General features: G+C 53.7%; 1 protein-coding gene across 13 annotated transcripts in view; it reads left to right on the forward strand.

Moving 5' to 3' along the window:
• TMEM9 (transmembrane protein 9) overlaps positions 1-11,431 on the forward strand; it is a 36,790-nt gene extending 25,359 nt beyond the window's left edge. For all 13 annotated transcript variants that reach the window (XM_063725925.1, XM_054523471.1, XM_054523423.1 and 10 more), the window contains 2 exons: positions 2,271-2,402; positions 10,386-11,431. In XM_063725925.1, coding sequence (XP_063581995.1) covers positions 2,271-2,402; positions 10,386-10,538 — 285 coding nt within the window. In that variant the 3' untranslated portion in view covers positions 10,539-11,431. The remainder of the gene's footprint in view (positions 1-2,270; positions 2,403-10,385) is intronic.
• The last annotated feature ends 1,837 nt before the right edge of the window (positions 11,432-13,268 follow it).

The following is a 13,268-nucleotide window of genomic DNA, read 5'->3' on the forward strand; positions in this document are numbered from 1 at the left end:
CATTTGGGTGAATTCAGGAAAGAGATGATAGACACAGTCACCACCATAGACATCACGAGGTCTCTGTTCATTCCTCTGCACCAGGCAGAACTTCCCGTGTCTTCTAGAGGCTGTGAAGCCGCCCTAGCAGAGACCCTCATGACGCCCAGCCTCCCAGTGCGGCTTCCTAGTCCAGGTTCTAACAATCCTGGGCCAGGCACCTGGCACACAGAGTACTCACTGATTACATAGCCATTTCTTTTTTTGTTTTTTAGAGACTGGGTCTGACTCTGTTGCCTATGCTGTAGTCCAGTGGCACGATCACAGCTCACTGCAGCTCTGACCTTCCAGGCCCATGCAACCCTCCCACCTCAGCCTCCTGATTAGCTAGGACCACAGGTGCACATCACCACACCCAGCTAATTTTTTTAATTTTTGGTAGAGACAGGGTCTCACTATCTTGCCCAGGCTGGTCTCGAACTCCTGGCCTCAAGCAATGCTCCAGCCTTGGCTTCCCGAAGTGCTGGGATTATAGGTGTGAGCTCCATGCCTGGCCTAACGTAGCCCTTTCTGTTCCAGTTTGTAGCATTTTTCTGCTTGTCCTTTGAAGAGTCTATAAATAGCACTGGAAAATAATTCTCATATTTAAAGGCACTGCCGGGTCCTCCATCAGGTTTCTCCTTTCGAGGCATATTTGGGGGGCGGTGGTCTTCACTGCCATCCTTCCTGCCTGTTCCAGGGAGCCCTGTGCTGTAGCTCCTCTGTGTTCTCACCACTCAGGGAAAAAGCAGCTGTCTGTCCTCCACTGCTCCCAGCCAGTGCCCTGTGCATACCCAACTCCTTTCATCCACCCACCTGAGGCAGCCCCTCCTGCAACTGTCTTTCTCGTTCTCTGAACTTCCTCCAGTGGGCCTCATCCTCCAGGGACCAGATGCCTGAGACCTGAAATTCAGAGCCAGATGTCACCGCTGCTCCCTGTTTGGCTGGGAGGGAACTTCCTGGCATGGGGACCTCATCAGATACAATTTCCTAATTCCTCCCATTTCCCCCAGTTCTCCTACCTAGGAGGCACCCCTCAACTTCAGCCTATTGAAGACCCAGCCTCTGTTCTCCTTCCACATTCCTGGGGTACAGGTGAGGTCTGATTATTTGCCCTGTTTAAACAGGCGTGAACACGGTGCCCCAATCAGGTGGGACATTGGTCCAGTGGAACTTGGCTATTGGCTGAGCTGGGCACCCAGCTTTAAAGTCCTAAGGTTCTTTTTTTCACTCTTCTTCACAGTCTAGGTAGGGCAGGGCTGAGATCAGAAGCCGGCAATGGCCAGGCATTGTGGAATTAGGAAAAGCATTTGAGAGGGAGTCAGCAAGTCTAGGTTTGAGTCACACCTCCACCATCTGGTAGCCTTGGGATCCCAGGTGATCTAGCCCAGCAGTTCTCAATCAGATGATTACAGCCCCCCAGGGGGCATTTAGAGGTGGGTGAAGGTGCTTTTGTGGTCCCAATAACAGGTATATTACCAACACCGTTACAGGGACCATGGATGCTAAATGTCCCACCCAAAATCCCAGAGCACCCACATTGAGAAACATTGAATTTGCTGCATTAAATCTATCTTTTCTGTAAAAACAAAATGACTCCAGCTTGTGAAGGACTGTGTACGTAAGAGATTCATGGAGTTGTTGTTCTACCCCTGGCTTTCCCCGCCCTGCAGAGGGGCTGATGGGAGGGCAGGCGTGACCTCCACCCCCAGCACACACCTTCTTACCAGCCCTAGCCACTCTGCGCAGGGGCGTGCCATGAGTGGGCCAGCATGCCCCATCCGTCCTGCTCTCCACAGGAGCAATGAGCCCACCAGCCCAGGTTTACTCTTCCTGGCCCCAGCTTTCCAGCCTCTTCACAGCCTGTTCTTCCTTGCTCTTAGTTTGTGATTGCTTTCCACCCTTCATCATGGACTCTTCTACAGCCAGGGAGGCCCTTGTGTTCCCACTTCTACCCTGGGAGCCTCTCAGGGCATCAGGCTCCAGACTTCTTCCTCTGTCATCTGCCTGCTGTCCTGATGCCTGCTGTGCAGACTCCCTCAAGTTAGGACAGAGTGCCTCCTCTGTGGAGTAGGGCCCTCCCCTTCCTTTCTGGGCATGCTTTCCCTCTGAGCCCACGTGCCTCCAAGTCCTTTCTTAGTGCACCACTTGAGGAGTCACTGCCAGCCAGACACAGATGGCCCAAGACTAGCAACAGATTTCTAGCCCTGACCCCAGATAATGGTTCATAGGCACACCGGTCTCTTCCTCAGATCATCATTGTCATCTACCTGTCTGTGGTGGGTGCCCTGTTGCTCTACATGGCCTTCCTGATGCTGGTGGACCCTCTGATCCGAAAGCCGGATGCATACACTGAGCAACTGCACAATGAGGAGGAGAATGAGGTAAGAGGGCTTTGAGTGCCCAGGCCCTGGGTCCCTGCATGTGTGTCCCCAGGGCAAAACCCAGAGGAGCATCACCTAGGTCCAGTTCCCATCTCCCCCACATGCTTCAAGTTGCTCTTCTGGTCAGTGTCCTACACATCACCCAGACTCAGCAGGGACCTGCCCTTTGCCCTTGCAGATGAAACAGGACACCAGGCATCAGGCAGGCTCCATGTACAAGCCAGGGGAGCCATGTCATCCTGTTGCACTGTGCTTCCAGGCAGAGGGGGCGCAGCCAGCCAGAGCCAGTCACACGTAGATACACATGATATCCCCCACGTGCTCAGACATTGGTGACAAGCTGCTGGTGGACTGGACGATGGCAGGTTAATTTGTTTGTCCAGTGATTCCACAAACATCTGTTGAACACTTGCTCAATGCAAACCAGAGCTCCAGGGTCTGGGGGGGAAATGTAGGATTTCAAGAGCGGAAGAGGAATGAGGTAGACAGTGGTGCCGGGTGGGGGACATTGCCAAGTACGTGTGAGGAATTTTGAGCGTTGCAAGGATAGGGTAGGGATGTTTGAATAGTGGCAAAGAGAGCTGGCCAGTAGATTCAGGTCACATTATTAAAAGTCCCAAATGTCAAGCTAAGGGGGTTTGGCTTTATCTGATAAGGAAGGTGGGGAACCACTGACCCCAGACAGCCTGCAAGGCCTCCAGGAGTTCATGCAATGGTGGGGAGCTGGCGGGGCTTGGACCAGGCCCAGCGCAGTTAATAAGCGCTCTCACCGTCTTCCCATTTATCCTCATACTAAAATGTTGTGGACACCATGGCGAGGAAACCCAGGGGGACAGGAGGGCTTAGGTGAAGGGCTCTTCGTGGGAGTGAGACGTGGTGCACCTCCATGCTGAGCAGAGTTGTGATGAGCCCTGCACTCCCCAGGTGGTCTAGGGGAATCTTGCCTGAGTGAGGACTGCGAAGCCCTGTGTGCCTCGGGCTCCCCCTTTACGCGCTCATGTACCAGCTAGCTGGGTGCACGAGACAGCAGAGCGGGCTGCTTAGAGGCGTGGAGCCAAGGCAGGCGGGGTTGGCTGCTGCTTCCACGCTGAGCTCCGTCCCTAGGGCCTTGCTGCTGGAAGGTACTCCTGTTTATTGACTGATGGAGGGATGCCCTGAGTGAACTCATGCATATGCATAAGGAATATCTAGTGGGGAAGCGCCTCAGCTAGGCCTCGGAGAATTAGTTGAAGAAACTGAGAGTTATTTAGCTTAAAGGAAAAGAAAAACAACTAAAGGAGATGCATGATAGCTGCCTTCAGAAGTTTGTAGGAGACAGCTTAGCTTCATCCAGGAACAGAGAGATTTAACACAGTATAAGGTGGAGGCTGGGAGTCTTCCTGTAGACAGCGTGGTCTAACTATGGGGTAGGTGGGCTGAGCTCCCTTGCAAGACCATGAGCCAGTTCCTCACCAAAAAGAGGACCCGGGGGCTCAAGTCTAAGTGTGAAGCTGCCTGGGTGATGTGGGTCTGGGCCAGTATAAACAGCGAAGAGAAGGGCAGGTCAGGGAGGGAGCTTGGCTGCTCTCGAGGGCTGTGTTGCCCCACCCTGCGCACATGCCTGGACTGCTCCCAGTTTGCCCCCAGCCTCCTGCTGACATGAGTTTGGCCGAAGGTGGAGCAGAGGGGATGAGCCTCGCCCCATTGGAGCTGGGGCCTGGGAAGTGGTGGCACTGGCAGTTGGGTGGTCTGTGTTCAAGAGGAAACCTCGTGTGCCTACCTGGTTATTAATGTAGAGTAATAGCAGCTCTGATAGGGGAGGAGCATCGCTAATAAACACTCAGCGATTAGGGGTAATGTGGTAATTGCAGTCCTGGCTGGGGTAGTAATTGAGAGATGCAGCCCAATGATTTCCGTGGAATGCATGGCTCTGGGGCACGGCCTTGTTGTGTCTCCTGCCATCCTAGCCAGGGAGCCAGAGGGAGGGCAGCTTGGGGAAAGCAGCTTGCCGTCCCTGGGTATGAACCCAGGTCTCTCTTACCCCCAGGAGACCTGGAGTGCTCCTCATTTGAAGCCTGTTTGTATGAGGGGGCCTTGGGAGGAAGAAGGGCTAGATTTGGTAACCTGTAGCAGGACTGCCTGGGAGGACAGTAGGCTGTGATAGGCTGCAGCACATAGAAGCTGGCGAGCCATGCTCCCTCCTGTAGGGGAAATTGCAGCCCTTGGATGGACAGGATGACACGCCCTCACCTCTCACCTGAGGTTCTAAAAGCTCATAAAAAGTTGTGTTTAATCTCTTTGATACCCTGACCTAGGGTGCAGCCAACTCTCACTGGTTGTGGCCTGGGGCAGGTAGATCTCATTGGGTGCCCTTGGCTGGGTAAGGAAGTGCCCCCAGTCCCGTTCTTTGGCATCACCTCTCTATCCCCTCACCTGTGATTCTGTGTGGTCTCCAGGTCACAGATGTCTGTGGTTCAGCAACTCTGCTTTTCTCAGTGTATTCAGAAAACGTGCAGGTGGCACAGTGTTGAGATTTGCACAGACCTTATGTCTGCCGTCGGGGTTTAAGCCCCAAGACGGCCAAAAGCAGGTGAACCAGCAGGAAATGTAAAGGCTGCAGTAAGATCTGGCTTCATAAGACGGGTGGTCAGCTGAAGAAGCCAGGTGCCTTGGGAGGCACCTCTTTACTAGACAAGGGGTCGGAAAGTTACCCTTCTCTATGTGTTAGTCTGGGAAGGAAGGCTTCCTGGCAGAGGGGGATTTTCAGTGCCAGCTCAGGGTGGATGGGAGAGTGACCGCTGAACTGCAGGGAGGATGAACAGGGCATTGGGGCTGGACAGAACCCAAGGAGCTTGTCTTAAAAGGGACTGGGGGCCCTAGTCCTGGATGACGAGGGATAATCTACTGCCCTTCTCAGTGCACAGAGGAAAGGGATGTGGGGAAACATGGGGCTGGGGGGGCAGGCACTCAGCTGAGCGGCCGCAGCACCTAGGCTGTAGCCATGTCTCTGGGTTTCACCCCAAGAGGAACAAAGTCAGGACGTAGCCTCTTGGGGTTCCTTGAAAGCTCGCCTAGGCCTGTGCAACTCGGTGACTTTAGAAGGAAAATTCTCTCTAGGCTCCAGGAGCTTTCAGGCCCTACGCCCCAGGACTCTGGGACCCAGTTAGGGGTGAGATCTGGAGGTCAGGGCATTTTTTCAGGGTTAGGGACCCCTTGGTTCCCTCTCCCCAATTCCTGTGGCCAGGAGCTCTCCTGCCCAGGGGGTAAAGAACTGGAAGAGGAAGGGGAGGCCTCCCCCTCATCCTCAGCCCCATTCATGGAGGGAGATGAAAGCTTGTCATGTTCCCTTTGAAAGCGCTGGCAGAGCCTCAGTGGGCCCTGATTGCTGGGCGCTGCCTCCCCTGGGATTCCAGCGGCATTAGGCGTAATCCCTGGGCTCAGACGTCCTTTGAAAGGAGGAAGCAAGCATGTTTGCTGGGGCAGAAACGGCAAACAGAGCTGTTTTAGATGTGCAGGTTGGGCCCTCTTTGAAGAGAGACACATGGTTTCTCTGAGGCTGGGGATGTCGCTGCTCACAGCATGAGCCCAAGCTGTGAAGAGGTCTTCAAAGTGCTCACCCTGCTGGGGCAGTGGATAGAGTTCTGGGCCCCGTTTGGGAGAGAGTATACAGGGAAATCAAGGAAAGGTGATGATGATGGTGGGAACTGGAACATGCAGGCACCGGGGAGAAGACTCGGGCCACTGAGGAGCAGTCTCCCCTCCTGTCTGCACACGGGTGGCAGCTGTGTTCTGAGGACCCCAGCCCTGGGAAGCTGACAGTGAAACACGGAACAGAGACACCGATGGGGGCAATCCAGTCGGCCTCCTCCCCTGAGGGCAGAATAGAAAGGTGTGCAGTTCAACAGACTCTTCTAGAGCCTGCAGTGGGGCAGCACAGCATTGTGGTTAATCACAGTCCTGGGAGGGGCCAAGCCCTGCCATTTACTATCCTTGGTGCTAACCTCCTGGTTTAGTTTTCTAAGTCTGGAATACACATAATCATTTTTACCTCAGCATAACTGTTGTGATCGTGTGTGTGGAAGCTTTACAAGTGTTTGCGCGTCCTTAAGAATGCGCTATTTCAATCAGGTGTTAACACTTAAGTAGCATCATGATTGCTGGAGGGAAGACTGAGGGGCAGCGTGCACAAGGGCCTGAGTGAGGATCAACACAGGTAGAGAGAGGACGCATGGACCAGTGTGGCCAGAGGCTTAGGGTAAGGGGGGAGGTGAGGCTGGGAGTGCCCTTGAATGTCAGGCTCAGCAGGGTTTTATTTGTGAGCAGCTGGGTCCCAGCTGGGGTTTTGGGGCAGGGAAACAGCATGAGTTGATGTGTCATAGGAAGGTGGCTCTGGCCGCAGCGTGCAGGGGTCAGGGAGAGCCTCGCAGCAGAGGTGCAGTGGGACTCAGCAACAGCAGCAAGGATTTGGGTCAAACATGGAAAACTCAGAGAGGCTGTATAGTCCTCTTGCTAAAGGGCTTTGCACTAGGACCATGCTTTGCTGAGTGGCTGGTAAGTGACGAGACCGCCTGGTCATGCTCCTGTGCCTGGGATTGGGGAGGAGGGAGGAGAAGCAGCCAGAGAGAGGAGAGCCGCCTGGGGTGGGGTTCTCACTCTCCCTATGTCCTTGTCATCAGACTTGGGCCAAGGTCCAGTGCCAGCTCAGAACCAGTGCTTCTGGGCAGACTGAAGAGGGTTTCATCTGGGACGGCCTGAAGGGCTCAGGGCTAGTTTGATCAGCTGGGGCTTATCCACACAGTTACTTGGGTCCTCCCAGTGCTGGAGAGGAGGGCCTCGCTTGATGTCCTGAGCATTGGTTCCTTTAGAGGTGCTTTGTTCTTGCTCTAGCTGTGGGGAAGGATACCAGCCTGTCTCTTTGGTTGTCCATGCTGGCTCCCTCTTAGGAGAAACCAGCCAAAGAAGGATCCAGCTGGGTCCTAGGATAAGAGATATACATACATGGGTTCAAATTCCGACTTGGCCACTAAACAGCCATGCAGCCTTGGGCAGCAAGATGATTCATCTTTCAGAGCCTCAGTTTCTGCAGCTACAATAGGGGATGGTTTTACCCATTTGCCAGTGTTGGAAGCCTGGGAATAATCTGTGTAAAGTGCCTAGCAGAGCGTCTGGCACATAGTGGCAGTTGTCGTAGTCACACTGGTCTGGTCCCCACTGGGGACCTCCTGGGAATCCATCCATGTCCAAGCTCTTTCCCCTGATCGGGAGGGGCTCCACCCGCCTCCCCTCCTAACTGCCCTTCTGCTCCCAAATTAACTGGAGGCCCAGCCTCAGAGGGAGAGGGGAGGAACTGGTGGCATTTCTCCCACTTCCACCCACCATACTTGCTGCAGAGCAAGCAAGGATGAGGCCCCACTCTGGGCTGTCTCTGAAACAGATGTGGAGTCTTTAATACCTTTTAATCAGACTATTAGCGATGGAAACTCAGCCTCTCAGTGGCAGCTTTCCCCCACTTAGGAGCTGTTTGTTAAGACTTTACATGAAGGGAAAACAAATGATACTGTGGTAATGTGGTGAATTTCAGCATGTTCCCTTAATGCTCTGCTCTGGGCTCTCCCTGGCTTCCCCTTCTCAAGACGCTCCCCTGAGATGCAGAGCAGTGGAAGGAGGGCAGGGCTAAAACTGCCCCACCCTTCCAAGCCTAGCAGCCCACCCCACACACACTGGAGCCCTGTCATGAGGAAGACGGTCCCAGAAGGGATGAGATTGGGAATGGAAAGAAGAAGAGAAGGCAAGCCAGCCCCCAGAGCCACGTCCCGGTGGGCCAATAGCTTCCCAGATGGGTCTTTAGTGCCCACCTCATGTAGACGGCCACACTGAGGCAGGACTGGGTGGAGGCTTGGTCTTAGCACTATGGCCAGCTCAGTCAGCACAGTGAACAGGGAAGGCATGGAACTGGAAGGAGGGGCAGCAGCCATGGCAGTTTTCACAGGCTTTCTCCTGGCAGCCGGCTGCCAGCCTTACTGCCTAGTGGCTCCCAGAGCTAGGCTCTGATATTAGTCATCGCTCCTAGGGAAGAAAGAAACCAAACATTTCTTGAGCCCTAGCTCTGTGACAGCCAGGATAGTAAGTGCTTTATATGTGTGTTATTTAACTTTGCCATACCCATCTACTAATCTTAAACCAGTGTATTTCAAACAAGCCATTAGGTCATGAAATGAATTTTGTGAGTCATGACCAGGATTTTTTAAAAAATGGAACGGAACAGAGCAAAGAATATCAGAATGCATTACACTAAGTATTGTTTTATGAAACTTCTTTTCACTCTGTGTGTGTGTGTGTGTGTGTGTTAGATAATTTGGTAACTATAATTCCTAATGACCGTATAGCAGAAAAAAGTCTCAATGACTACATTTATTACATTAAATTGAAGCTTGGAGAAATGAAGTAACTTGTTCAGGGACACACAGCCTCAGAAGTGACTGAGGCCATGTCTCCTTCCCAGCCCCAGCTGTGGATCTGTAGTTCCACCTGGGACACGGGCCTAGGGGAGTCTGAGGCTGGAAGGGGCAGGTGGTCCCCAGCCCAGGAACAGAACCCAGGGGTCCTAATTCCAAGCTCAGTGTGCCCCCCTGCCTGACACGGCCACACCTGCCTTTCAGACGTTGCCTGAGCCTCACCTAGCCTGGCACAGGAAGCCTTCCTCAGGACCTGGGCGGGAGGCTCCCAGAAGGCAGTGTCCATCTCTAACGCAGCTTAGAGAGGAGCACTCTCAAGATGAAGTCCTCAGAGCTCCGAGAGGATGATGATGAACCCTCTCCCAGCCTCCTCACTGCCAGCTCGTTCTCTGTCCACCCTACCCTCACCTCACCACCCCCCTTCGCCCCAGCCTAGCAGCTGCATGGTGACAGAAGCCGTGCCAGCTTGGGGCATTAGAAGCAAAGTTGCATTTACTGGGCGGCTCTGGGCTTAGAGAAGTGCGCTAATCCCTTAAGAGATGTGTGGCAGGAGATGAGAGGCAGGGAAAGCTAGGGAGGAAATCCCCACGGGGGTGTGGGCCTGGCCCTCAGCTCTAATTCTCTCCAAAGATCAGGTTCAGGTCCTGCAGGAAATGCAGAGGCTCCGGAGCTTCAGAGGCAGAGAAGTGGTAATTAGGGGAGGATGCTTTTGACGGCAGCAACAGTTCTGAAAGCAAAGGGGAAGGAGATCAGCAGAGTCAGATAGGGAGGAAGCTGAGCTGTCCTCAGCTATCAAAGGAGGGAATGGGCCAGAGCGGGCTCTGCAAAGGGAATGCTGGGGCGGCTCTGAATTTCCATCCCTGTCAGACTCCCTGAGTGATGTCACATCCCTCTTTCCCAGGGAAACTAAGATCCCGTGGATCTGGATCTGTGCAGACTCCTCAGTAGGCCCCCTCCCATCTGGAGCAGATGTGCTGCCATCTCAGGGTAGCCAGACCCTAGCCCCCGGGCCTTCTTCCCATCCCCTGGGCAATGGCGGGGAGGGCAGGGGAGTTCTCTAGCCTAGTACTAGCCCTGGGGGCACCTCGGTGCATTGCTGAAACAACAGATGTCATCAAGTCCTCTGCCTAAGTGAGGTCTTGAAGCCTATACTTAGCATCCTTCTTGAGAGTTAGAAATAGTGGAATGGGGCATGGTGAGGGGTGGGTTCAGGCTGGGAACCTCACTTGAGCTAGCTGTGTGGCAGTAACTGGAGCCCCAGCGGAACCTACTCTTCCTGGAGTGCTTCCTTTCCCGGGCCCCAGGGAGGGGCAGGGGCCCCATCCTGCAGATGCTACAGACACTAAGGCCTCCAGCAGACCTGGCACACTGTGTTCAGCTCTGCAGATGACAAGGCAAGGTCCTCAGCCCACAGCACTTGGGGAGGCCCAGCCTCCCAGTCTGGGGAAGGTAAGGCTTTGGGGTTCGTTCTTTCCATGTCAGACTTTCAGGACCCAAGACCCTTCTGGCTTACCGTGCCAGATCTTCTCTTTTTTTCTTCCCACTACAGGATGCTCGCTCTATGGCAGCAGCTGCTGCATCCCTCGGGGGACCCCGAGCAAACACAGTTCTGGAGCGCGTGGAAGGTGCCCAGCAGCGGTGGAAGCTGCAGGTGCAGGAGCAGCGGAAGACAGTCTTCGATCGGCACAAGATGCTCAGCTAGATGGGCTGGTGTGGTTGGGTCAAGGCCCCAACACCATGGCTGCCAGCTTCCAGGCTGGACAAAGCAGGGGGCTACTTCTTCCTTCCCTCGGTTCCAGTCTTCCCTTTAAAAGCCTGTGGCATTTTTCCTCCTTCTCCCTCACTTTAGAAATGTTGTACTTGGCTATTTTGATTAGGGAAGAGGGATGCGGTCTCTGATCTCTGTTGTCTTCTTGGGTCTTTGGGGTTGAAGGGAGGGGGAAGGCAGGCCAGAAGGGAATGGAGACATTCGAGGCGGCCTCAGGAGTGGATGCGATCTGTCTCTCCTGGTTCCACTCTTGCCGCCTTCCAGCTCTGAGTCTTGGGAATGTTGTTACCCTTGGGAGATAAAGCTGGGTCTTCAGGAACTCAGTGTCTGGGAGGAAAGCATGGCCCAGCATTCAGCATGTGTTCCTTTCTGCAGTGGTTCTTATCACCACCTCCCTCCCAGCCCCAGCACCTCAGCCCCAGCCCCAGCTCCAGCCCTGAGGACAGCTCTGATGGGAGAGCTGGGCCCCCTGAGCCCACTGGGTCTTCAGGGTGCACCTGGAAGCTGGTGTTTGCTGTCCCCTGTGCACCTCGCACTGGGGCATGGAGTACCCATGCATACTCTGCTGCCGGTCCCCTCACCTGCACTTGAGGGGTCTGGGCAGTCCCTCCTCTCCCCAGTGTCCACAGTCACTGAGCCAGACGGTTGGTTGGAACATGAGACTCGAGGCTGAGCGTGGATCTGAACACCACAGCCCCTGTCCTTGGGTCGCCTCTTGTCCCTGAACTTCGTTGTACCAGTGCATGGAGAGAAAATTTTGTCCTTCTCTTGTCTTAGAGTTGTGTGTAAACCAAGGAAGCCATCATTAAATTGTTTTATTTCTCTCACTTTCTGGTTTTTAAGAGATTTAGGGAACTAGGAATTTTTCACAAGTGACCTGGTAAATGTAGTATCCCAGAGGGGACAGAGAGCATTGCGTTTGTTAGGTCCAGACAGGCAGAGCCTTGGGAAGTCCAGGTGGCCATGGCAGAGCCAGCCACAGTGCAATCAGGCCAAGGCCATGGCTTGCTGGAAGTCCTCACCTGATTAGGAAAGAGGTGGGTAGGCTGGGGCAAGGAGCACAGGGTGAACTGGCCCTTGGGAGTTATCCTGAGATTTTACTTGCTTCATGTTTATGGGCAATTCCTGTGAAACTGAACAGTGCGTGATTCATCCTAATATCCTACAGACACAGTAAATAGCGCTCCCTGCAAAACCTGTAAGTATCCCCAAATGAAAACCAACAGGTATTAGGAGAGGGGTGGGTGCGGGCAGCTAAAAAACGAGCTGCCCCGTATAGAAGGAAGTGCCAGCAGCTTCAACAGGGACATCCAGGGGAGCCCGGCACTGCGTCAGCTTCAGTATGGATGTGCGGTGCAGGGCATGTCCAAGACCCAGGCAGAGGCAAGGCATCTAGAGGGACCGAGCTGATCTGGTGTCTTCAGGGTTGTCCAAATAAACATGGATTAAGAACCTTTGTGGGCTGGGCGCGGTGGCTCAAGCCTGTAATCCCAGCACTTTGGGAGGCCGAGGCGGGCGGATCACGAGGTCAGGAGATCGAGACCATCCTGGCTAACATGGTGAAACCCCATCTCTACTAAAAAAAATACAAAAAATTTGCCGAACGTGGTGGCGGGCGCCTGTAGTCCCAGCTACTCGAGAGGCTGAGGCAGGAGAATGGCGTGAACCCGGCAGGCAGAGCTTGCAGTGAGCCAAGATCGCGCCACTGCACTCCAGCCTGGGGGACAAAGCAAGACCTCCGTCTCAAAAAAAAAAAAAAACCTTTGTGTGGGCCCCCATGCTGGGTTCTTGGAGAGGTGTGTGGGAGGCAAGAGAACAACGTGAGGTGGGGGGTCAGTTTGCAACAGTTTGCCAAAGTTCAGAGACAGAAGCGTAAAGGGGATGGGACTGGGGTGACCTGCAGGTGGGGCTCCCAGGAGGAGCAGAGACTCTGGTTGGCATTGGAAACAAGGGACACAGCTAAGAGGGGACCAAGTGGATTGTGGGGTCCTGAGTAAGTGCACTTAGGAAGTTTGTGGTAGGGCTAGCAAGCGATAGATGTGCCCCCAGATGCAAGGCTGGGACAGAGGAGTTGGTACTAACATTTCTACTGGTTCATTTACTTGACAGCTGCTCAGTGCCTACCAGGGTCAAGTACTGCTGTGGAAGCTACAGTGGGCTATTTTATTCTTTCAGGATGGGGATGCTCTTATTTCAAGAGGCACACAAAAGCAGTGCTTTCCAAAGGTGGGCAGGTGGGTGTATTAACTTAGCAAGAATAACCAGGCCAGAAATTGGTGCCTAACATTGCCAGGTCTCCCGTGTAAAACCACATGCCCTGGGGGAAACATTGAGTGCTATATTTCTCTGAGGCTTGGGTAAGTCCTGCAGATGATCCAACCTGGCTTTGGTAGTTTTCAGGACAACTGCTGTTAACTATAAATAAGCCGAACTATAAGTCCAGTATATGAACATTTATAAAAGATTAGGAGTGACTGTTCACTTTACTAAGGATTCAACCAGTAACCAAACATCTCAATGTGTCTCAACTTCACACACACAAAACCCGATTTTCAGATGATGGCAGAGTACACTTCATCTTTCTGTGAATATGAAGGGGCGGAGAACCCCAGCAAAGGGGTGAGTGCACTGCTTGGCTGGTATCTGGAACAGAGATGAAGACCC

The sequence above is a fragment of the Pongo abelii genome, chromosome 1, assembly GCF_028885655.2.
Source record: "Pongo abelii isolate AG06213 chromosome 1, NHGRI_mPonAbe1-v2.0_pri, whole genome shotgun sequence".
In the NCBI taxonomy this organism is placed as follows: domain Eukaryota; kingdom Metazoa; phylum Chordata; class Mammalia; order Primates; family Hominidae; genus Pongo; species Pongo abelii.